Source organism: Diadema antillarum, unplaced genomic scaffold (assembly GCF_040938485.1).
Source record: "Diadema antillarum isolate AM-2024a unplaced genomic scaffold, OU_Dant_1.0 scf00000184, whole genome shotgun sequence".
Classification (NCBI taxonomy): domain Eukaryota; kingdom Metazoa; phylum Echinodermata; class Echinoidea; order Diadematoida; family Diadematidae; genus Diadema; species Diadema antillarum.
The window spans coordinates 535,550-559,244 of record NW_027271073.1 but is presented as its reverse complement, the minus strand read 5'-3'; the positions used below and the strand labels follow the sequence as shown (position 1 = coordinate 559,244).

Here is a 23,695-nt window from a genome sequence, read left to right as displayed (position 1 = left end):
CCTTATCCAGTTTCAGGTTTCCTAAGATGCAGGAGTTGGCAGAGGAAATACCCAACATCCTGAAAGAGCTAGGGTAAGACACTCAGGAAATTAATAGTTCACTACCATTGCAGAAGAACCATCCCCTTTCAGTGCATATGCTTTTCCGAATGCTGCCTTTTGGAATGGTTTTTGTTGCTTTATTTTTGTCTAAACATTTGACATACCACTGTTAACTTATCTTCTTTTTTTTAATGGTAGTTTATGTATAATCATCTAGAGGGATATATAGCCTTGTTCACATTCAGAGATATTTTTAGTTTATATGTACATTTAATTCATCCATGTAGTTTCCTTTCAGATGGACAAACTGTTGAATTTAATTGTCATTGAGATGTTATAATCTTTAGGGCTTGTAAAGCAAAGGTATCCCTATTTACAAATAATTTACAAACAACTTCAAATGCAGTGAGAGGAGAGAAAATTGTACAGACAATTAGCATGGACCACAGAATGCCTGTTGCAGTTGTAATAGTAGAAGTAGTAGTAGTAGTAGTAGTAGCAGTAGTAGTAGTAGTAGTAGTAGTAGTAGTCACTATAAAAGAAAAAAAAATACTCCACAAGTTTATGAACTGCCTCTGATTGTGGAGTACAGGCTGAAGTGTGTTAGTGTTTTAGCAAAATTGGAGCAGATACCTAAAGAAAGTTGAGAATGATACACAACTGTAACAGAGCATTTGTATTCAGCCGAATGTGACATTTTGTGCCAACATATTATTTCAATAAACATGGATTGTAGCCTTACATTACAGCACTTTTAACTATCCCCACTTTCTGAAACCTTATTTGAATCATTTCGTATTGACTTTCTCCAGTAATGTAGAAATAAGTTTGTCATGTGAGTATGAACATAAGGATGTCAAATCCATACACAGAGAAGATACATGGATGCATGTAATGTTGAAATAGCAGGTGATGTTGATGTATGTATGGTGTGTAGTACCTTCTCTGATTGTGGCTGATAATTTGATTCATGAAAGAGGAACCCACCCCTCCCCCCAACATGATGCCCAAAATTGTGTTTAAACACTCTGCAATGAACAGTTCCATGGGGCCTTTGAGACAATATCTCTTATCCAAACAAACTTATTTGAGTTTCTCTTTGTAAATCTATGACAGTACCTGAAACTTGTGAGGTGCTCTGTAAATATCTGCAAAAATTGTTTGTTTCACTTTGTGAATCCCTCAGAGTACCTGAAACTTACAATGTACTTTGTAAATGCTATTTGTATTTTACTTGTTAAATTCTTTAGAGTACCTGAAACTCTTGATCTGATTGGTCTAGGTGAAGGGGCTGGTGCTAATATATTATTTGTGTTTTACTTTGTGAATTCTTTAGAGTACCTGAAACTCGTGAGCTGATTGGTCTAGGTGAAGGGGCTGGTGCTAATGTTCTCCTCAGGTTGGCTGTGAGTATTACCACTATATAATTCATTTTATCTCTCTTATTCAGTAGTATGGTGAGAGGCTAACATTTGGCCATTTTCCTTTATAACAGATCTGCATAGAGTCTTACAGGATAACAGAAGATGTAGTTTTCATGAAATCGATATAATTTGCTGTTCAGTGGACTTTGGCATAAAGGTCAGCAGTAATATATTCCAAACCCTACAGAGGAGCAGCAAATATCTGTAGTAAAAGTATCACTGTAAATAGATGCTTGTGAGAACCTTTTATGACGAAGGATGCAGTTTTGCTCATTGTAACTAGCTAGTATTATCGAGCCTATTATAAATGCTCCCAAATCAGCGAGGATGCTGAGGCTTAAAAATTGATGTCTTTCATCAGATCTTGTACTTTTTTAAATTATGTGGATATCTGTGAACAGGAAGTCAGAATCTTATGCAGCATATCCTAACACGTATTAAAGTTACCCCCTTTTGTCTTGGATGCAAAGTACAGTTGTTTTTATTCCACCTATCCAGACATGCATATGTAGTGAGATTAGCAGCATTGCCACCGGCTGCCAATTAATTTGTTGCTTTCCCTTGGTTCCCTCAGATGAAGCATCCCAAGCGCATCCTGGCCTTATGTCTGCTTGAGTGCACAACCACCTCGGCTGGCTTCTCAGAATGGGGAAGTAAATCGGTAAGAAGCATGGGACAAAGTAATTGGCAAGAAAAGATGATCTTTCATATCCACCTCTTGTTTATTGCAAAAAAAAAAAAAAAAAAAAGAAGTCGTGAAATAGGAGTGTTAATAAGTTACCTTTTAAGAATACTTGGCTGACTCTGAGCAATGCTTTGAGAAAATATTACTACTTCCATATCATGTCATGATTCTTTGTTGTTGTTCCCTCCAAACGTAACTTTGAAAGTGTTTTGAGATGAAACAATGTATTTGTGCAGTAATTTGCTGAGAACTGATGAGCAATACCTTTGGTCAGTAAGAATTAATTCTGTGGTCACTTGTCCGAACCTTGACCGGCAGGTGGCTTCCTGGCAGCTGAAGCATGGCCACAAGATGACCGCTCACGCTGAGAAGTATATCCTCTGGCATCATCTTGGCACGCGAACAGTAAGCTATCTCGTCTTCTCTATCACAATTCGTCAACTCAAGTTTCATTTCTGCAAATTCAATCTGAACTTCGACCTTTAGTGTGTCTGAGAAACTTGTGCAGCGGTCAATGGACAAGACTTTGATGTGGTATTATCTTGAGGTATTAAGGCGCTCTATTTCTCAATATATGCTAGTTAGGTGAGCCATTAACTGACAGGTTTTGAACAGCTTCATTAAAGTTTGATGTTTTGAGAAATTCAATATAAATTGGTTTCCCTTAGTAGTGTTCTATCTGGTCAACAGATTCATGAATTTGATGTTCTCAGTGTGCCAGAACAGTATCATAGATAGCCCCTTGGATAGAGCTTTCATTGAATGTGTAGTATTCATTTCCTAGTATTATATGTGTAGCAGTTACGTAGTAATACTGAACAGTCTGTTTCTGTGTTAGTGTATACGCCATATATTTCATGAGTCTAAATTTTCACGAATAGGGACTTCCCAACGATTTTGCAAGTGGTTAAATTTGCGATCTTGGAGTCCTGTACTGAACGGAGAGGTGTGCATGCATCCGTCACATTCACATCGGGATCGAGTCAATATTTTCGCTTGTCTTTGATTTTGCTAATAGCAACTGACTCGCGAAATTCCCGAAAATAAACACCTCACGAAATATTCGGCATATACAGTAATTACTCTCAGCTGAAAACAGACATATCCGTACAAGAGTAAACCTGTTTATTGCTGGTGATATGTGATAAAGATTCATGTGCCTAGACAGTTTAGCGGAGTTAAGCTGTATTAGATGCGTGTTTAGTTTGCTGTTGAATTTATAATACACTTCGTTGAGTGTCCACATCTTGGGATAATTGTCACATCAGGATGTCAGAAATCAATCCTAGACTCTGTCACCATGCCCAGATAGAAGACCTTCTGGCTGATCAGTGTAATGAGACATAGATGGCATATGTTATCAAGACTTGTGGATGAATGATTGTATTAAACTCTTTTCATTCCACATTACTAGCAACAAGCAATGCTCATTTTGTAATCAAGAAATCAAATAGCAACATGATACCCAATCCTTAGTGTGAAAATCAATTATGATCTCCATGAGGTTGTATGTTTGTTTCATAAGCAGACTAGGGTAAGTTGACCTGTTGAAATGCTTTCCTCATGTTAATGTTTGTCAGTGGGCAGTTGAAGAGCATCATCTAAATTAGCTGCCTTAGAGTCCATTAGTTGCCTTGTAATGTGATATGTCTTGTTTCAAAACAAGAAATTGATGCCCAGGTTAGTCAAAATCTAGGATATATCCCCTTTCCATCCTAGCTGGAAGCTTCAATGCCATATCTGACCTTTGATAACAGCTGTGGCCAGTTGGCATCCAGGCACCTATTTTCCCAGATTATGTGATAAATCCCAATGTATGAAGCTCATTGGCCCGAAATCACAAAGATGGTACAATTGAAACCGTGGTTTAAACCATGGACAATTTGTATGGCTCGCCTAGTGTTGCATGGCCTATTTCATTAAGAAATCAGTCATTTCGTCAACTAAATGCGTTTTGTTGTAGTGCAGTAAGGTGTAGATGTACGAGTCAGTCATGATTCAATAATGTACCACTTTCCAGCACAATGCGGAGTATGTGGAGATTGTGAAGCAGTATCATGAGAACCTGTACAAGAGGATGAATGCACACAACCTTGGACTCTTCATCGACTCCTTCTACAAGTGAGTTTCTATATTACTACAGGTGTAAGGAGTTCAGGTTTTGAAGACAAACTACAGTAAAAGAGGAAATTTTTGTGGTGTTGAAATTTTTTGCACATTTCGCACAAGCATAAACTTGCACAAAAATAAAAACACTGAATATTTTTGCTTCCCAAATGTTCCAGTAGTTGATGTCTTAATGCCGTGGAATTAAACACACACAAAACTCTTTTTACCCAGCCGAGCGTGAAGAATTAGTCACGCGAAAATATCCACTTTTACAGTATCCCATTTCAAAGAATCACAATCAGTCTCAAACAAATGAAAGATCAAATCTAAACAGCCTATACAGTAATACATAAAACATGATATGTAACAAAACATGTTTTGTAGTACTGTAAAAGTGGAAATTTTTGCGGTGTTCAAATTTTCGCGCATTTCGCGCAACCAGAAACTAGCGCGAAAATAAAAGCACGCGAATATTTTTGCATGCCATATGTGCCTGTGCGTGATGTCTTGATTCCGCGGAATTAAAAACACACGTGTCTTGTTGTGCAGTAATGTAATTCACTGTAGCAAATGAGATTCCATGAGGAATTTGAAAGGATGCTGTGTTTTTGCATTCAGGTTGTGCTAAGCAGCATTAGCATTAATGCAGAATGCAGAGAATCTGTTGCAAGACTTCTGTTGTGTTGCTTCTGCTGAAGTCAGGAGTGAGTCAGCGTTGTATGTTGACTAGCTTCTTGTTTAACTTTCAGCAAGCCCCTCGAAGAGATGCAAGTTTCTTGGCAGGAATTCAAACTTTGCTGAACATCTGGAGCAACTGAGTATAGTGGAGGAAATTTGGGGGTTGCATAGGAAGGCAGCGTTTGTTGATGTTTTTTTGAGACACACGAAAATCCACCTAAGGGACCATAGATAGAATAGAAGCTGCCCCAGACCCCTTGTGGTATGAAGGCTGGAGGAAGGGTTAGAGACTGAAGATTGGCAGAGAGGAAGTGACCCATGCTGGGAGGTCATTTCCTCAGGCCTGGGCCGGAGGAGAGTCCTGGGGGCCATTTCATGAAGCGTTTTGGTCGGATATTTTTCTGACAAATTGTTATAAGCTACTGAAGTTGTCGCATGTGATTGGCTGACCAATTTGTCAGACAAAACGCTTTATGAAATGCCCCCCCCCCCCCCAGGTCTCAGACCCTGTGAATCATTTCTTAGGAAGGGGTGTCCACTGGGCCAGGCAGCTGCCTCATGTCCAGGCCTCGGTACAAGGCTTCTTCAGGCAGAAATCTGACAGTGCACAGGACAGTGACTTGCAAAGCTTGCCCTACTTACTGACCTGGATTCTCTGACCCCCTGCATCAGTAAGCAGACACTGACTTGGCAAGACATATCTCAAATTTGTTTTGATGCACTTCTTAAAGCTCTTTGTGCTTCAAAGTTTTGATAGTTCAAGATAAAAAGAAGCTTTGAATGCATACGAAATGAATAAGTATTAGCGTAATATTGAAAACAAATTTATCTGATCATGTACACAGAAGTTTGCAAACAAGGACGATATAAGAAGATAGTTTTGTAAATGAAGATATAAAGATATTAGTCATGTAGTATGAACAGAAAACAAATCGCCTTCATTGCAGTAGACGGTCATACTATTTTTATGAGAAATGTGCCAGTCAGATGGAGGAAATGATTTATCCCATTCCGTACGGGAACCTGGTGGCCTGCATATTAAGTCTGTGGGCATTTCAGTATTCAGTATGGAACGGGTTAACCCTAATCAGGCTGGGCTTTTTTGGCTATGCTATATCGGGGGGGGGTGGGGGGGGGGGGGGGGGCGGATTCCGCCCCCCCTTCAGATCTCGCCTATGGAACGCGCGATCGCGCTGAAAATCGGCACACGCGACGCCCGCGACGTATTCTATCAAAATGTATGGTTGCTTTCTCTGAAAAATTTTTCTTATATTTTATATTAATTAATTATTGTAATTTATGCATGAAATCAGTTTTGGGCTCTAAATCACTTATTAATGCTCCAATTAAGCTAATTTCTTTTTAAAAATGTTTCTTGTATCATTCTTCTGAGACATAGGATAAAAAAAAATCTGTATCGAAATTAATTTCTTACGTATTTCTTTGTTATTTGACCTTTTGTTTTTGTTTGTTTTTTGGCCAAAATTTGTCACAGACATTTTTCGAAGCATTATTATGCTAAAATAAATTAATTTCGGCCATTCTAAGTGAAGATATTAATTTTTATGTGAATTAATTGAAAAAACACAATTTGCATTGGATTTGTACACAAAATCACGTTTTGGAGCAATTTTGGGGTTGACAAATTTTTTTCAAACGGGCGTCGCGTCAAAACGGTACGCGCGGGCGCAATAATTTGGGTCTCAAAAGTTGCGCGATACTTGAAACAAAAAAGTCTTGAAACATCGCGGCGGGAGCTTATAGCGTTGCGAAGATATTGCGCGAAACGTCGAGGGGGGGGGCGGATTCCGCCCCCCCAGCCTGATTAGGGTTAATATGATTTGGGTCTTTGGAATAACCTCCCAGATACTGTAATTCTCTGTAGGACTGATACACAGCTCTCCAAGTGAGCAAACAGTGGGTGAATGGAAAAACTTGCCGCTTTAGTATGTTCTTTTTTGGTTGGTATTTCCTCAATTTATTTTGAAATACCCTGAAAAGTAAAAACAACCCATAATTTATAACGCCAGCTGAAAAATTTATCATCAGTTGGCTTGTATACTTGCCGAAACCAGGTATATGCTGTGAGAATAACCCAGCTGCTGTGCAAGCCTCCACACTTCCACATTGAGTCCTTTGCTGACAAACTCTTTAACCTCTCAAAAGAGATTGGAGACATGAAACGGAGAAGACACATTCTCATGGGAGTGTAGCTATGGAAGCTAGCTTGGGATGATTGATCAGTCACTGAATGCAGTGGTACAGCTCTAGCAGCAATGGTGTCGGGATTCTCCCTATCACTGTTTGTCATCTTTATGGGATAGGGATGTTGGAAGTCCCATTAAATGGTGTGAAGGTCATAAAAGCCTCAGGCTTGGGGTCATCTCTAATTCATGACTATTATCACTTATTCATGGGGCCACTCTGTGCTTGCCTCGGTGTCTTCCTTCGCCTCAATCCCCACACAACCTGATCAAGAGGTGACGACTGCCGAGGCTGGATAGCGGCCAACACCTGCAGAGGGGAAACGATACAATGACTCGGCAAGGATAAGAGGTGTCATTGAACATTGTGGTTGCTTGAATTTCCCATGAAGGAAAAGATGTGTCAGAACCTTTGCTCTTACCAGTTGAGAGAGAATCTTGGCAGTAACTTGTAGCTTCTGAAAACGTTTAATATTCTATCTTTGTTAGGAAAAAATACCCAAATCTAACAAAGCCAGCACTCCAAACTCTGCAACTTTGGTAATTTGTTATGAAGCTAAATAAACATTTGTGGAATTTCAAATACAAATTTTGTTGTATATTTTCAAGCCTGTATCAATTGTCTTCCAGCTTGACTAAATGCCACAGCATTGTTTTAGCTCAACAATGAATCCTACCCTCCATGCTGGCATATTGTATTTATGATATTACCTTCGTTGTTTACTTATTGTTCCATGATGTTTGCACCCTACAAGAAAATGATTGATTAACTAGTATTCAATGATTGTCACATTTCTAATAATCTATTTACATCTTTCCTTTGTAGCCGAACAGACATCAGCAATCACCTGAAGGAGATCACTCTGCCTACCCTTCTTGTGACTGGCAGCAAGTCACCTCATGTCCATGAAGTGGTGAGAAGCATTCATGTCCACTAGATTGCTGTATTTAAGATAAACTCAGAAACTCATGTTTTCTACAACTTCATAAGTCCCTCCCCCAATTTTCATCCCACCCACTAGGTTCAACTGCAGAAGCAAAAGCAGCAATAAATTTCCTTCAATAGCAGTGAATATTTCAGGGTGTTCAAGGACAAGATATTTGTCCTGGTTGATCCAGTGAATGGTGAAGAGGGTGCCCATGAATGTCAGTGATATCTTGAACAGATTACGTGTTAATGTTTATTTATTTTTGATTTGTTTGCTCTTGATTTGTTTGTTGCCTTTTTTTTTTTTTTTCTTGGATAGTGGTATGTGATCAATTACTTTTATACTATTCTGATCAATTTTGTAAATAGATGGCCAGTGTCTTGACCCCCCCCCCCAAAAAAAAAAAAAAATTAATAAAAAAAATTAATTAAAAAAATAGATAATTAAAATAGAACAAAAAAAAAACCATACACACACAAAAAAAACAATTATTGCCAAGCCTTGTGTAATATGATCAAAGAGATTGAGATGACTATGAATCAAATGTCAATGTATGCTGTGCTCTGTTTATTGCAGGAGAAAGTGTATGAGGCACTCCCATCCAAGAAGGACTCCCAGATCCTCATTGCCAAGGATGTTGGAGGTGACATCAAGGAGGAAAATGTGAGTCACCATGGCAACAAAATACACTTCATACAGTACACTTCGTACAGTATTTAGCAATGACCTTGGAGCAGTCTAATGGAGAGTAGATGATAGAAAGTGTTTTGTTGATGTTTCACTATGAAAGAATGGATGTGAGACCTGGTGTGGATAGTCAGGACATGTATGGCCTCCTTAGGTCTAGGTAGTTCAGGGTAGAGTCGAGAACAGCATAGGACACATCATCAGTGTTTTCATATAGGTAAGAAGGCACTGCACTTTACACCATACTCTGGGTAAAATTTGACAGGAGCATATTTCAGTAATATGTGACCTTCTGACAAAATACCAGTCTGTAATGCTGTTATTTTACTTACCAATCTCTGTAAAATGAATGTTTTATGATTAATTTTGTTTGACTGTGTTCATCCTACAATTCGGGGAGGAAAGCCTCGAGCCTTCATGATTAAGTTTGCCTTTTCCTTCCCTGGCAACCAGCAGTTTGCACCTGGAATCACCACAATCTATGTGTCATGTAATGTGATTTTCTGTTTGTATTTTGTCTTGAAATGCAAAATAGATAATAATTAAAAAAAAATAAATAAATAAATAACAAAAAAATAATGATAACAATAATAATGATAATAATAATTTATGTGCTTTTATGTTATAGGCCATTTTTGTATTAAGTGAAATCCTTTATCCAACACTTGTCTGCATTTTATTGTTTAGATTGTGATGTAACTATCTTATTATTATTATTATTATTTATTCGGCTTTCATTCACAAATTTCATAGTACATATTTCGAAATCAGAACATACACTGGAGTGGTAAGGGTGCACCAGGTTGGGCAGCCCGGATCTGGAAAGAGCCAACTAAATGACTTGGGCCCTCAGGCCATCCTCCCCAACCCACCTGGTGCACCCAAAACAGTCAGTTTACAATATCAAAAAAATACAAAAAACCGTTTCGTTATAAGAACAATAAAAGGTGACTGTCCTCAGCTGTTATGTGTGCTTAAAGGAATCTCACTAAACCTCATGGTATAGGTAATATGCAACAATGTTTTTTGTGGCCTTTATTGCAAAGGTGACTGTCCTCAGCTGTTGTAATCCTATTGTCTGTCTTTTCCCACCCCCCAGGCCAACTCTCTGGCCGAGGGACTCCAACTGTTCCTGCAAGGTGTTGGCCTGAGTAAGTACCTCTCTCTCCTCTCCTCATCCCCCTCTTGTTACCCCTCAGCCATTCCTTAGACAGTCTCCATCTCTCGCCATCTGTCTTCAAAACATACTCTTGGGTTTGTCCTGCGGGGGAATCACATCCATAGCATTGAATACAAATCATTTGCTAACACCTCACAGTTTCAAGCAATATCGATTGCCCTAATCTATCTTAGCAGTCCACCATTAACATCCATTCCTAATCCACAACATTATGCTAAGCATGAATATTATTATTACATTTATAATACGGCTTTAATATAGGAACTGAGTTACTACCAGCAGTAGTCCTAAAACTGGTCATCCACTCAGCAGTGTGATGCAACAGACACTGAGGTGTTTGTTTTGTATATTCACTATTCAAAGTTCTTGATTGCTATATTTTCAGTGTGTAGATTGTTATTCTTGCCAGCTTGTATCTTACATGTATTTATTTTTACTCACATACCCCAGGAGGGTGATTGAGTTACTAAACTAAACTAAACTAAACTAAACTAAACTAAACTAAACTAAACTAAACTAAACTAAACTAAACTAAACTAAACTAAACTAAACTAAACTAAACCAATGCCATCTCTACCACCTGTCATCACAGCTGTCAATAATTCTTTTAGATAAAATTCACTTTCACTAAAAAATAAAAAAATAGATAAAAATCTGCATGAAGTTGTAGAGGTCTAAAACTTGCATTTGTAAGTGGATGAGATAACTATGTGTAAAGTGCCAGGTGCTACAATTTGTTTGTTCCCATAATCTTTAATATTCACACTCTTACTCAAAAACAAAACAAACAAAAAACAAAAAAAAAAAAAAAAAAACTGTGACATTGTAGATATTAATACTTAAAGTTATAAGGAGTGACATGGGTTAGATAAGTATATTGCCAGATGCTACAATAAGTTTTGTCCTGTAATCCATAGATGTTTTGTATTTGTCTGTTTGCAGTAAGTGTTTGTTTAAGACTAAAACAAATGATAAACTAGAACTAAGATTGTACAGAAGGCAAGACCTTACTGCACATAATATTTATTCAAGATACTTTGACTTCCAAAAATATGTTTGCATGCTATCTGAAATGAGAATAAGTGCAAGAAGACAAATATTCGAAAACAAGTATAAACTCACATAGAAATTACAATGGAAATGAATGATTCATTAGTGAAGATTCTTGGTTGCATTGTTTTAAAAGTACAAATTTAGATTTAAAAGAATCAGAACACTGTCAATGCAATTGTCATTGAGTCTACTACAGTTGAAGTAATCTTTCTATTTTCATGTGTTCTTATAGTGAGAAAGAAACAAAGGAAGAAAGAGCTAAATAAGTTGAAGTAGAAACTCTCCAGGATTAACACCCATTGTGTGTAGTAGGTGTGTAAGATTGAAAATACACCAATATACCTGAATTTAAGTGTTACAATTTACAAGGGAAACTGATTTTAATAGCTGGCATGTTCTCAATCTTTTTTTATCTAGTGTTAGTCTCAAATACAGCTGCAGTGTAATGGCTCAAATACAAGACTTTTAGCTGCTTTCTCTCCTAAACATTCTTGATCAATGCAGGAAGATACAATAATAGGTCACATTATAACCAAAAGTGGATGAGTGGCTGGTGAAAGCATAAATATTGTTATTCAAATTCATGAAATTCTTCCGTCGAGATGTTTAACATTGCAACTGATTGACATGTTGCCCTACATCGACGTAAATAAGCACTGAATTGGTTAGTCTTTTAGTAGTAGCCATGATAAAAAAATTGTGGGCGTACATGCTCGAGCAGGATATTGTTGTTTCTTCATATAAAATGTGTAATTAGTATTATTGTGAATTATGCTTTTTGAGTCATCTTAACACTATGCTATTAAAGTTGGTAAAGTGAAATTCCACAAATTAATTCCCTGAAGCTTAGTATGAATACTAATATGAACATAGTGACGTGTCTTAATAGAAAGAATTCAGAGTCGGTTATGAAAGAACAAACTCAACAAAAAACAGTTTGCCAACTTACTTCTCACGATGCAAGTAGGATTACAGTGATGCCAAAGAGTTCTGGAAGGGGATGGCTTGGCTGTGCACCTCTGTGATGTAGTCCCTTTGGTGTGACATGTATGAAAATGTTTAGACTAGATGCTAGTGGGATGGGCTTCATCTGTATCTGGTCTGTGTGTCTCAAAGCAAAGCTTAGAACCGCAGAGGCTGAGCACTTGGAATGATGGAGGCTTTTTAGGCTTTTTTGCGTGATTTTTGCTCCTTCTCGGAGTATTTATACTCTATATACTTACAGAAGTTTTAACCTGTGTAATCTATGATGTTGTAATTAGTGATATTCCCCCTGTCTTCCCTCAATCCCCATCATGCCCTGTCTTTGCAAAGTATAGCAGTAATACAGACATTGTGTGTTTCAAAAGATTTAGTTTTCTTCTATGTAGATACCAGCGAGGAAGCTTTAAATGACTTATCCTGAGATGTGCTTTGTTTTGGACATTATATAACGTATTTTTCATTCTGTTGATATCTGGTGATTGGTTGAGTTTGCATTCATAGTCATTGGTAATTAGGAGAACATCAGATTAAGAATGGTTGTATACCAGAGAAGGAAATCTTAAAAAAAAAGGAAAGAGTTCTTATTTTGTGTGTATGCATGGGTTTTTTTTTTTTTCATTTTAAATATGTTTAGCAGACATATTTTAGAACATACCTATGTTTCAAGAAATGAATAAAAAAATGACATTGTTCTTGGAAGAAATAACTAAAAAGATGATGGCTATAAGTCCAGTTCCACCCCACAAATGTTGACTGTAATAAATCAGACAAACATAATGGTAAACTTCTATCAAAATGCAACATACAAAATATGGAATTAAAATATTTTGTGTGTTTTCACCCAATAGTGACATAGATTGCTATGAATTATGCAAATCATCTAAGATGATGTCATGAACTTGCAACTCCCCATGTTATGTGAACAAAAATGCAGTAGAAATCATGTTTTGGGTGGATGACTTACTAGTTGCAACCCTTCCCTTCCCTGTAAGTTGTCCTTGCTAGGATGTTGCCACACGGAAAAAAATCTGGTAGAAAAAATCTTGGTTTGTTGTGTTGATATCAAAAAGGAAGCTTCACAGAGATTTGTGTACAGGTCAGTGGGAATCCTTTGAAGCAGTGACATTATCATTGCATCATTTTATTTACATTTTTGGTTGATCCAACTATCACTGTGTCCTGAAAACATTGATTGATTGATTTTGATTTATTATCACTTTGTGTTTACAAAAACAAAGAAACAAATGTAAGTGAACTACAATGATGATTACAATACAGTGATATTTTGTTTTCCTGACATAAATGATAGTCAAAATGTATGCTTTAGCAACAAAAGATGGTACAAATTTGAAATTAGAATAAGAGGGGGGGGGGGTCTAAATTCAAAGCACAGATTCTATTAGGCCTCCAAAGATTGGCGTGCCAAAACGTGTACAAATGATATTGAATAAAAGCAAACCTTTGCTGTTCGTTTATGAGAAAGATAGAAGAGATCTGACTGAAAATGTCAAATTTTATAATATAACTTTCTTCTAGTAGGTCTGATTGTGTTGAAACTTCTGGCATTCTGTATGTATAATTTTATGTGGTTAAATTCCACTCCAACATGCTTTGGAATTATACTTTTTATACTGGTATCCTCATGCCTTCATGTTTTTTCTTATTTTCCCATATTTTCCCTTTGTTTGCTATCACTGACACTACCTTCTGATGGCATTCTTCATTCTACGTTCTGCAATAAATTTGGAACAATAAACTGGGTTTTTTTGCTACATTTTCTGTGTTCTCGTTTGCATTTGTTGAACCCTCCCCAAATACATTTGATATTTTGTGTATATGCATCCCTGTTCCCCTGTTAACTTTGCAAAACTCAAATGGAATGGATAAAAACCTTTCATCAACATGACAAATATGTGATGCTGCCAATTGTGAACAAAACCATGTAATTTTTTTGGCCTCTGGCTTGACACGACACAACATGACACGACATGACATGACATGACATGACTGTGGTGTTATGCATCACAACCCCTATGCTTGACTTGTGAAAAAATAATTATTCTGCCTGCAATTAATGTCTGAGGTGATGGTTTTTACCCACAATCCATCTTGTCTATACCTGATGACACAACCCTTTCCCTCCCCTGGCTGCCTAACATGTACCTGCATGACTTGACATTCAACTTGTATTTGTTTTTGATATCCTTTTGTTTCTGATCCCAAATGATGTTCTCTCACATGCATTGCTGTTGGTTTAATTCATGGCTTTTAAATTTGATGCCATTGCAACATCTTTTCCTGGATTGATTAAACCATTTTAATGGCATTTGATTTTTATGCTGATACTGCCTATATATTGATAATGCTTCATCGTTTATGCTCTCACAATGCTATGAAATCATTACTGCTTGACAAAATTTGTTCCCATGTCATTCATTGTTCTTGTCCCGATTTACCCTGCTATGGACCCTTTGTTATGATTGTCACAAATATTGCTGTTATGTAATCATGCCTTGTTATTTCCACTCATGTAAACATAATGCCATAATATCAAATTGAAACTTCCATGTTGTCATTTTTTGTTGCCCTCATTGTTACTGCCCATTGTATAATTTTGATGATTGTGTTCAATTTCATCAATCACGTGTGATCAAGCAAATCTTTATATCATGATAAATATATGCAAAAATGTGATTGTCGCCATGGCGATGTTTTTGTGACTTTTACATCATTTCCTAATAACCCTGAATTTCTTTGACTTGTTATCTGTACCATGGAAAATTTTTGTTTATGTAAATTCATTTTTGTATGTGTGATTCTGTTATACATGTTAAACCTTGTTGTCTTTCTTTTATTTAAAATCAATTATATCATAATCATCTTTATAACTACACCACCACCACCGCATAACCATTGTTATCATCATTAACATCATCACTAATACCACTACCATCACTGCCACTGTTATTAACCTCACCACCACCACTACTACTACTCTTGTTAATCATTATTTTGCCACATCATCACCACAATTATCTCTGATGTCATGATGTCTTCAATCAAACTTCACACCCACCGGCCTTCTCTCTGCCATCACCACCATGCCCCCATTGGTAACACCCCTCCCCATTGGCATCACCCCTTCCCATTGCCATCATCCATCCCCTTGGTATCATCCCTCCCCATTGCCATCATCCATCCCCATGGTATCATCCCTCCCCATTGGTATCACCACCATGCCCCCATTGGTATCACCACCATGCCCCCATTGTTATCACCCCTCCCCATTGGTATCACCACCATGCCCCCCATTGGTATCACCCCTCCCCATGGTATCATCCCTCCCATTGGCATCACCCCTTCCCATTGGTATTACCACCATGCCCCCATTGGTATCACCACCATGCCCCCATTGGTACCACCCCTCCCCATTGGTATCACCACCATGCCCCCATTGGTATCACCCCTCCCCATGGTATCATCCCTCTCCATTGGTATCACCACCATGCGCCCATTGGTATTGCCCCTCAGTGTCCTCCATCCCCATGTCAAGACTTGGCAGGAGTGCCTCTCTCGGCCAGACCTCAAAAATGCCTCGGAGACAAACCAGCTTTGATCACGGCATCTAAAGTCAAGTAATGACGTCCCATCCATTCTCTGCTCTCCCCTTCTCAGCTTCACACAGTTGAAAAAAAAATACAACAAACAAACACATGAATGAAACAAATAGATAGTGAAGCTTAAAAACCCACTCGTCTCAGACCCGTACGGTTTAAATTCATTTCAGTGGGTCATGTTCCACTCATGACTCCAAAACCCTTGATCATTTGTCACCGTGGATTATTTGTCTTCAATTCTATCCGAAATTTTGAAGCCAGCTTATGTAACACCTTGACTGACATTTCTATGCCATCAAGGTTCTTTTTTTCCTTTTTCTTTTCTTTCTGTTTTTTTTTCTTTATTGGGGATAATACCTTTAAACAGTCATTCAACTTTAAAGTCACTTAAAAGACTCTACTCTATGGGTTTTGACTGGGGATAAACTTCAGTTTCCCCTTGCTGCCCCCCCCCCCCCCTCCATCATCAACTCTTCAATTTACATTGTAACAATGTACTGATTTGTGTATATGTCACAACACTTGGTCAGACCCAGGGGAGGATCTGAAATACAATTTGTAAACAAAATACATTAGAAGGACAACAGAACAAGTGAAAACTCATTGATTTGCTGAAATTTAACAACAAACTTCTCGTGATCAAATAGATTAGAATTTGATCCGAACTAAGTGGTAGGCATTAAACTGTCACTCTAATATGTTTGTTTTTGTTTTTGTTTCTTTCAATGCATTATACTTGCTGATATGCCATATCTGCTGTTATCCTATTCCCTCACCTGACTTGGGTTCCAGTTTCCTTTCTATTCATTTAATGATAATACTCTTCATAATTTCATTCATCATTACTCAAATCATTATCACTGAGCACTGCAAATATGACCGCATAATTTGTTAGTACTTCTATCTACTTTCATTTACTGTTTTGTGTGTGGATAAGTTAGCCTCAAAACTACATGGAGCTCCCATTTGCATGGGAAAGGACTCTGTGTGGAGATCACATGAACTATTTGCAACTTCAGATATAAACACATACTCACTTATGTTGTATTACTCTGCAACTTCACCAAGAATAATTGGGTTTGCATCTTTAAGCAAAGCTCTCCATGTGCACTTAGTTGGTGTCACGTATTCCCAGCACAACAAGTGGTCACCCTATATTTAAATGCAAGCTTTTGGTAGTGATCAGACTTGAGAAATTGTTCCCCCCATGTTCTCATTATCTTTGTGTCCTGTATAATCATCATCTGTGGCATTGCTTGCTTGTAGATACAGGGCGATATTCATGAGGTATCAAGGACATATGTGACCGGCGACAACGGTTTCAGGCAAAAGTCGGGAATTTTGAAAATCCATTTTTTCACTGAATCACATAGCCCATTTCCTAAGCTTTGCATTGATATAAAACACTTCTATTCTTCGGCACCATAAGTGGGCATAGAACGAGAAATAAAATGCACTTTTTAAGTTGTTAGCCTGACAAAATTGCGAGAAAACAGGCTTTGAAGATTCACCTCTTTCTCAAAGACAATGTCCGAGCGGCGATGCGAGGGGAGAATCACCCATCCGTACGATGGTGCCAATCGATGTTAAGCTCCACCTCTAGCAACCACATCACCTTCTGATTGGCTCACTGAGAGAGTCAAATTTCCCGGGCACCTTCCTCGGAGCTTAGCGTATGGAGCCAAAAAACAATGCATTTCGCTCGGGTTTGTTTACCAGTACGTCTTTCAAGATGGCGAACACGATAATTGCACGTATGGTGTACATAGTTCATTGTGTATGGTGTACGCATTACGCAATGGCATCCACATGCCATGACCGTGTGCATGTAACAGGAGCGGTGGCGAATCCACACATTTACACATCGCGTTTTCATTGTGGTTGATTTGTCTTTTTCATTGGCGACCCTTTTGAAGGGAGAAAATTGCTAGTGCTGGCAAGGGTCACGCTTCCTGCTTGTTTTGTTTTTTCAAGACATGCATAAAAGACATGCAACAAACACGACTCGTATGTTTGGTGCGATCTTGACGTGTAGTACTTGAATATAATTGGTCACATGTAACCGCTCCTTTCCTCTCATCTACCTTCCATTAAGTCAGTCTGCTGTCATAATTTTTACTACATGTACAAGTAGACACATGTGAGAATATTTAGTTTTCTTTTCACACGATTATGTCATGCTACATGATTTTTGTTTCACTTCCGTTGTCGAACATTGCGGTAGAATAGTTTGGATAGAAAGCCAAACGAAGAGCACGCCTACAGAGCGTATTATAAACCACTATAGAAAGAACAATGGAGCATGTAATCGTGCACGCGTGGACAAAGCATTCCCCAAACGCTGTAACTGGTAATGTGTCTCCGAAAGCCGAATTATGTAAATGTATGCGACGCACCAGCCAATCGCATGCGAGACCATGCGCCGTAGCAACGCTGGGGATATTGGCGCGGCGTTCGAAAGAAGCTCGAAAGTGACGAGTGCGATCCAACATAGGGTGCTGAAAATTCCATTTTCGATAGGAATAACTTAGTCTTATGCTCTGAAATTTAGTGTAGATGTAGAAAACATATCACAGATTCGATTTCTGCAAAAAACCTAAATCGACAAAAATAATGGTCAAAATCTTTGTAACCCGCCTAGGAGGGAATTTGCTCTTGCGACTTTTGCCTGAAACCGTTGTCGCGGGTCACATATTTCAATGCCCTTAATGTAAGGTATTGAAGTAAGTGTTTGTTATAACTTTCCATGTAGAATTTCTACAATTACATTTTTGTTACATGAAAACCTTGAAAATTTTAGATGTCAAAGTCTTGTCGATTCCTTGTTCTAGTATGAATGTCTTGTACACGTAGCAGTAATGTTTTCAGTATGAACAACTTTGAGAATGTAATCCTACACTTTCTATTCTGTACAAAGACTCTAGATACTTTTCAAAAATACTAGTAGTCACATTTCACAAAGGAGAAACTAAAATGTGGAAATCAGAAATTGTGTGCAAATTGCATTGTTGAAATTTTTGAAGTCAATAGTGACAGGGATACATATGTATATACACTAGCAACAATTTTAGATTTGCAGTGTATCCTGCAATGGTAATGTATACACTGGGTATGTCCGAGCTGACTCGTGCCATTAACTTGTAAATGCATTTTTGTCTTTATTTTGTCCTGTAGTTGGTAGTGTTGGAATCCCAGGACTGCACCAGATCTCGGTCAAGCCTCGTTCCGGCAGCATGACGGACTATGACCAGCCCAAGGCCACCAACATCTAGACTGTCATTGATCCCACCGTGCTGCTCTCAGTGTCCCTCATTGGCTCTTTACTTCAGTCCCTCAAAACACCCTGCTGCTCTGGCACCATACCCTCTCTCACAGCTAACTGACATGCTAGAGATGGAAAGAATTATGCAGTATTAGCAGCACAAATAGTAGTGTTTAATGTATTTGAAAAGCAAAGATGTGCTTTTAATAGCTTGGATTGAAATGAAAGTCTAATCATTCTTTTCTGCTAGATCTGCACTGTTAGCTCAATTGTTTTGTCATGTTAGTACTTGTTGATGAGGAAATTAGCAGAGAGATTATCTGTGTACAAACATAAATGTGACTGTTGTCAAGGTTATGTCTGTTTGAATGGATCATATCTCAACATGCTACACCCACGTTGTTAACTACGCCAATCACCTTCAAACAGAATTCATAGCTAATGAGGAATAAGTTCCCATATGATGAGTGGAATATTTTGTTGTTGTTGTATACCCTCAAATGTTTAAAAGCCCTGTGTGGTTCCTTTTCTTAGTTCAGGACCAAATTACATGTATGGGAGCATTTTCAAAAATTTCATATTTCATTAAACATGTTCTTTGGACCATTATGGGGGATTGAAGTTTGTTTGCTCTTTGTAATAATATGTAAGTTGCAATCATTTGCAATAGTCTTGACACAAAGTGTTCATTAAAATCTGAAATTTTCCTTAAGTGATGTTGCTGAAGTGTAATAAAACCATCTCTGAATGTACTTACTTGCCCACTATTTTAGCCATGCTCTACTATACAAACTCATGATCTATTTGACTGTCCTGCATATTTTTGGTCCAGTGCATTTGTACACAGTTTCCTGAAATTGTGAACAGAAGATATTGTTCAGTTCATGGAATTGCAGAAGAAATATGTATGAAAAGTGCATACCTGTTGAATGACATAAGACATAGTTGATGTTTTGAAGCCTTAAACAGTGCCACCCTGTGTTTCACCATAAAAAAAAGTTACGTCATTGTGAGTTTTTTTTTTTTTCTGGCAAATTTTCCTCTGACGCTAGTGATCCTATAGAAATAGAGAGAGAGAGAGATACCCTGGTGTATTTTTTTTTTCATTTACCAGCAATCAGCACCTTGATAAAGTTTTGTATATCAACCCTATTCTGGTAGAAACAACAAAACGAAACAAAAATATGAATAAACTCCAGACAGGAACACAGTCTGTGTTAGCATTGTGGTGCTTTCTTTTGATTGAGCATCTTTGATCCATGCTAACAGACATTTGTAACAAGTTATGTCTTGTGATTAGGATGGGTATTATATGTTTATTGTGATTCAACTTGACCAAGAAGATATTAGCTGGTGTGCCATATATTGCACAAGTTGCACCTTTACTGGTAGCCATATTTGTGTGCAAAAATGACAGTCAGTGTTATGTTCAGTGTTTACTGCTCACATGCCATCAATAGTATGTATGTTTGCACAAAACAGCCAGAACAGACAAATCATAGCTCTGTTAGTAGAATTTGTATGTATGTGTGTGTACGTGTTTCCTTGAGTGTTAGCTGTGTCTTGTAGCCCTTTACCATGATCAACTTTCCTTTCTTTAGTATGTCATACAGTCAATGTTAGCTTGCCCTTGATGTAAATGAACTCCATTACACACACTAATGCCAGTGGGAAGTCAATGTTATACACTTGGCTGTCATATGTGTTGAAATGTCTTTTAGAAGGGGACTAGAAACTGAACAATTCAAAACCAGAACTCTTCCATTTTAAGACTAAATAGGCCTTATCATTGGTTTTCCTTGTGCAGAGAGAATTTACTAATGTAAATGGCATATATTTTGTTTTCAGTTCAGCATCATTTTGTTCTAGATAAGCTCCCAAATGTAAGTTGAATGTTCATTCAATTGAGAGTTATGATTGTGATTGGATGGGGACAATGATTGTACTGAGGCAAGATGTTGTGGTTTCTTGTATTTCAGTTGAGGATTGATTCAAACTTAATTGCACTGTGACGTGGCATATGTTTGTACTCTTCAAGCTATGAGACTTTGATTGTAGGAAGCCTTCTGACTGATTGACCATGTTCCCTGTGTTGTGTATGTCAGGTTATGGGGTCTAATCAACTGATAAATGACTGTTGATATCCATGTGGCTATGTATGACAAAGGATTCAGATCGAATATCTAGATTTCATGCCTTTTCCTTTTTAATCTTATCTTATTAATTTCCTTTATTTGCGTTTATAGAATTTATAGACTTTGATCCATATTCATCTGAAATTACATGTATTAAAAGATATAATGCCTTCTACACACTGAAAAAATGCATATGTATGTTCATTGTTTTAAGACTGCCTAGCATGAAAAAAAAAAAAAAAAAAGGAAAAAGATATTACCTGAAAGAACATTGATGTGTATTAGTGTAATTAATTCATGGGATTTGTTCTATACACTAGGTTAAGAATTCAGTTTGCTTTAAAGTATGTTTGATGTTGAGAAGTTTGTTACACCTAATGCATGAAAGTTGTAGCATTACAGAAGAATTGGCATGCATAAAATGGATTGCACGGCTCAGCAGGTCATGAACTGACTGCCTAGTAGAAAGTTGTCCATTCTGCTGAATCTACCATATATTACATGTTGTAACTAACATTTTAATGACACTGCAGTTGGTGAGAACCTCTGTAAATTTTAATTGTGCTTTTGTAAATGCATTGAAATGGCAAGTTGGATGGGCTCATTTTCAATTTTTATTTGGTGAAATATTTGAACATTTTGCTAATGATATAATGACCTTTGTAAATGTTGATTTGTGACTTGATTTTTGTGAAGTGCATGTTGTAGAATGTTTTTGTTTTGTTTTTCTTCAGGTCTTAACACATCCTCTCTAGTCTCAGCTATAAGACATATGACTTTACTGCTGTTGATTAAGACATGCCATGTATAAATACAGGTTGTAGAATAGATTTGTGCAAATGAAATTTCTGTTTACAAATACACAAACTTTGGAATTGATATTTTCAAGTGATGAACGTTTAATGTCTGTACACTGTACAAATGGTATTGTGTGTGCTCGGCGTTATGCAGGCAAAATGCATAATACATTCTCTTCAACTCTCAGTAGTAAGTTGTGTTTTGATTTCTCATAGTAATTTTGACATGTATTCACTGGACATGACTTCCAGATGATTTTGATGTATGTAATTAAATATCTTGCAAAGATAGAATTGTTTGATTTTTGTAAAACTTAAAAAGACAAATTTGTACCTTTTTTCTGTTCTGTTGGGAATATTACAAACTATTTTCATCATTCCACGTTCATTTGACTGTGTGTGTTTGATTTAATTTCATTTGGACTGATTGTCAGTGTGACTGCAGTGGAGATGAAAGTGATAGTACTCGAGTTTGGAATGTTCGCGTTACAGAAAAAGTCAGATTGAAGGTTAAATACTTCAGACATTCATTTCCTATATGTTTCAGTTATAAGTCTTCATCTGTACACATCATTTTAATAGGGTCCACTCTGCAGATATATAAAACACAGACACACATGGCATGTTATGCATGTACATGTGCATGCACATATTTTTCATGCATGTAAACATTTGATCAAATAAAGATATTTCTGTGAGAAAGTTACTAATATTGGTACCATTATGATATTACATGTATAATGCATTAAATTTCCCCAAATCTTGTGACCTGTGAGTAAACTGCAAGGATCGCCTGGTGATTGACAATGTTTATTTTGAGCTCATGATATATTAGAGAACTGAATGGAACACATATGATGCTAGTAGACTGGCTTATACTGAGGGGATACTGCTTGCAGTTAAAACAAATAAACAAACAAACAAACTTCATAGTAGATTACTTTCACATCACAGTTTAGTGGATTGCTCCAAGATGAAAGTGATTCCTGCAAATCACTTTAAATTTGCCTGAAATAGCGTCAATTCTTGAAAATAAGATCATTATAGTGTAGGGTGTGATATGGAAACCAAGTATTCCATGCAGCTGGTGGCTTGCAAGATGAAACATGCATAGATATTTTTTTTTTCCTGCGGATCTAAGACCCCATTGACAATGATTAGACCTGTGTTTGTCCATCTCCTGTTTTTTCATTGCTCATTGAACAAAATCAAACAAAGATTACACGAATCATAACTTACATAGATGATTACACAAAACGATAATATGTAATATAAAATACTGTGGGTATCTTAGATAAGCGGTACATAACTCTCTGAAGTGTGTCAAAATTGAGTCTGTACTTTTGGAGTTGAAGAGATGATTCATCTTTCTTGGCTGATTAATATTCTAAATCCTTGTTACATTAAACTGATTTTTTTAGCCAACGAGAGTAAGAGGTTTGGCTTGGATTGTGAAAATGTGAATGTAAAATTTCAACAGCAAAATTATGAAGTTAAGAACCCCCCCCCCTCCAAAAAAAAAATAATAATAATAAAAAATAAATAAATAAAAAAATAAAAAAAGAAAAAATAAATTAATTAATTAACTTTTTGTGAGAGATGGAAAATGCAAGCTTGGATTTTTTTTTCCTCTTGATAATTTTAGTAGTAGCATTCCAAATTGGCTTTAGCTCATTTATTTGTATTTCAATTCAGTCAGATTTCAGTTTATTCATAACATATTGCAAAAAAGCCAAAGACTGGAGCTCTCCAGTGTACATATTATTGTGATAAAGATACAAAAAATAATGACACAGTGCTTATACCCTAGGAATGATACCATTCCTTGATGGTAGATTTATTGAATAAGAAGAAAATGAAGAAAAACGCACACTGTCTCCATGGAGAAAGAAAACTTAGACGGTCAGTT

General features: G+C 37.2%; 1 protein-coding gene across 4 annotated transcripts in view; it reads left to right on the top strand.

The window, feature by feature from the left end:
- LOC139723286 (uncharacterized protein ZK1073.1-like) overlaps positions 1-22,126 on the top strand; it is a 63,722-nt gene extending 41,596 nt beyond the window's left edge. For 3 of the 4 annotated variants that reach the window (XM_071634545.1, XM_071634546.1, XM_071634543.1), the window contains 9 exons: positions 11-73; positions 1,379-1,448; positions 2,041-2,127; positions 2,470-2,556; positions 4,172-4,272; positions 7,969-8,056; positions 8,648-8,734; positions 9,858-9,909; positions 15,507-15,610. In XM_071634545.1, the coding sequence (XP_071490646.1) occupies positions 11-73; positions 1,379-1,448; positions 2,041-2,127; positions 2,470-2,556; positions 4,172-4,272; positions 7,969-8,056; positions 8,648-8,734; positions 9,858-9,909; positions 15,507-15,604 (733 nt within the window). In that variant the 3' untranslated portion in view covers positions 15,605-15,610. Of the gene's footprint in view, positions 1-10; positions 74-1,378; positions 1,449-2,040; positions 2,128-2,469; positions 2,557-4,171; positions 4,273-7,968; positions 8,057-8,647; positions 8,735-9,857; positions 9,910-15,506; positions 15,611-18,766 lie in introns of those variants that run through there. The other variant, XM_071634544.1, reaches the window with a different exon arrangement.
- Positions 22,127-23,695: the final 1,569 nt, after the last annotated feature.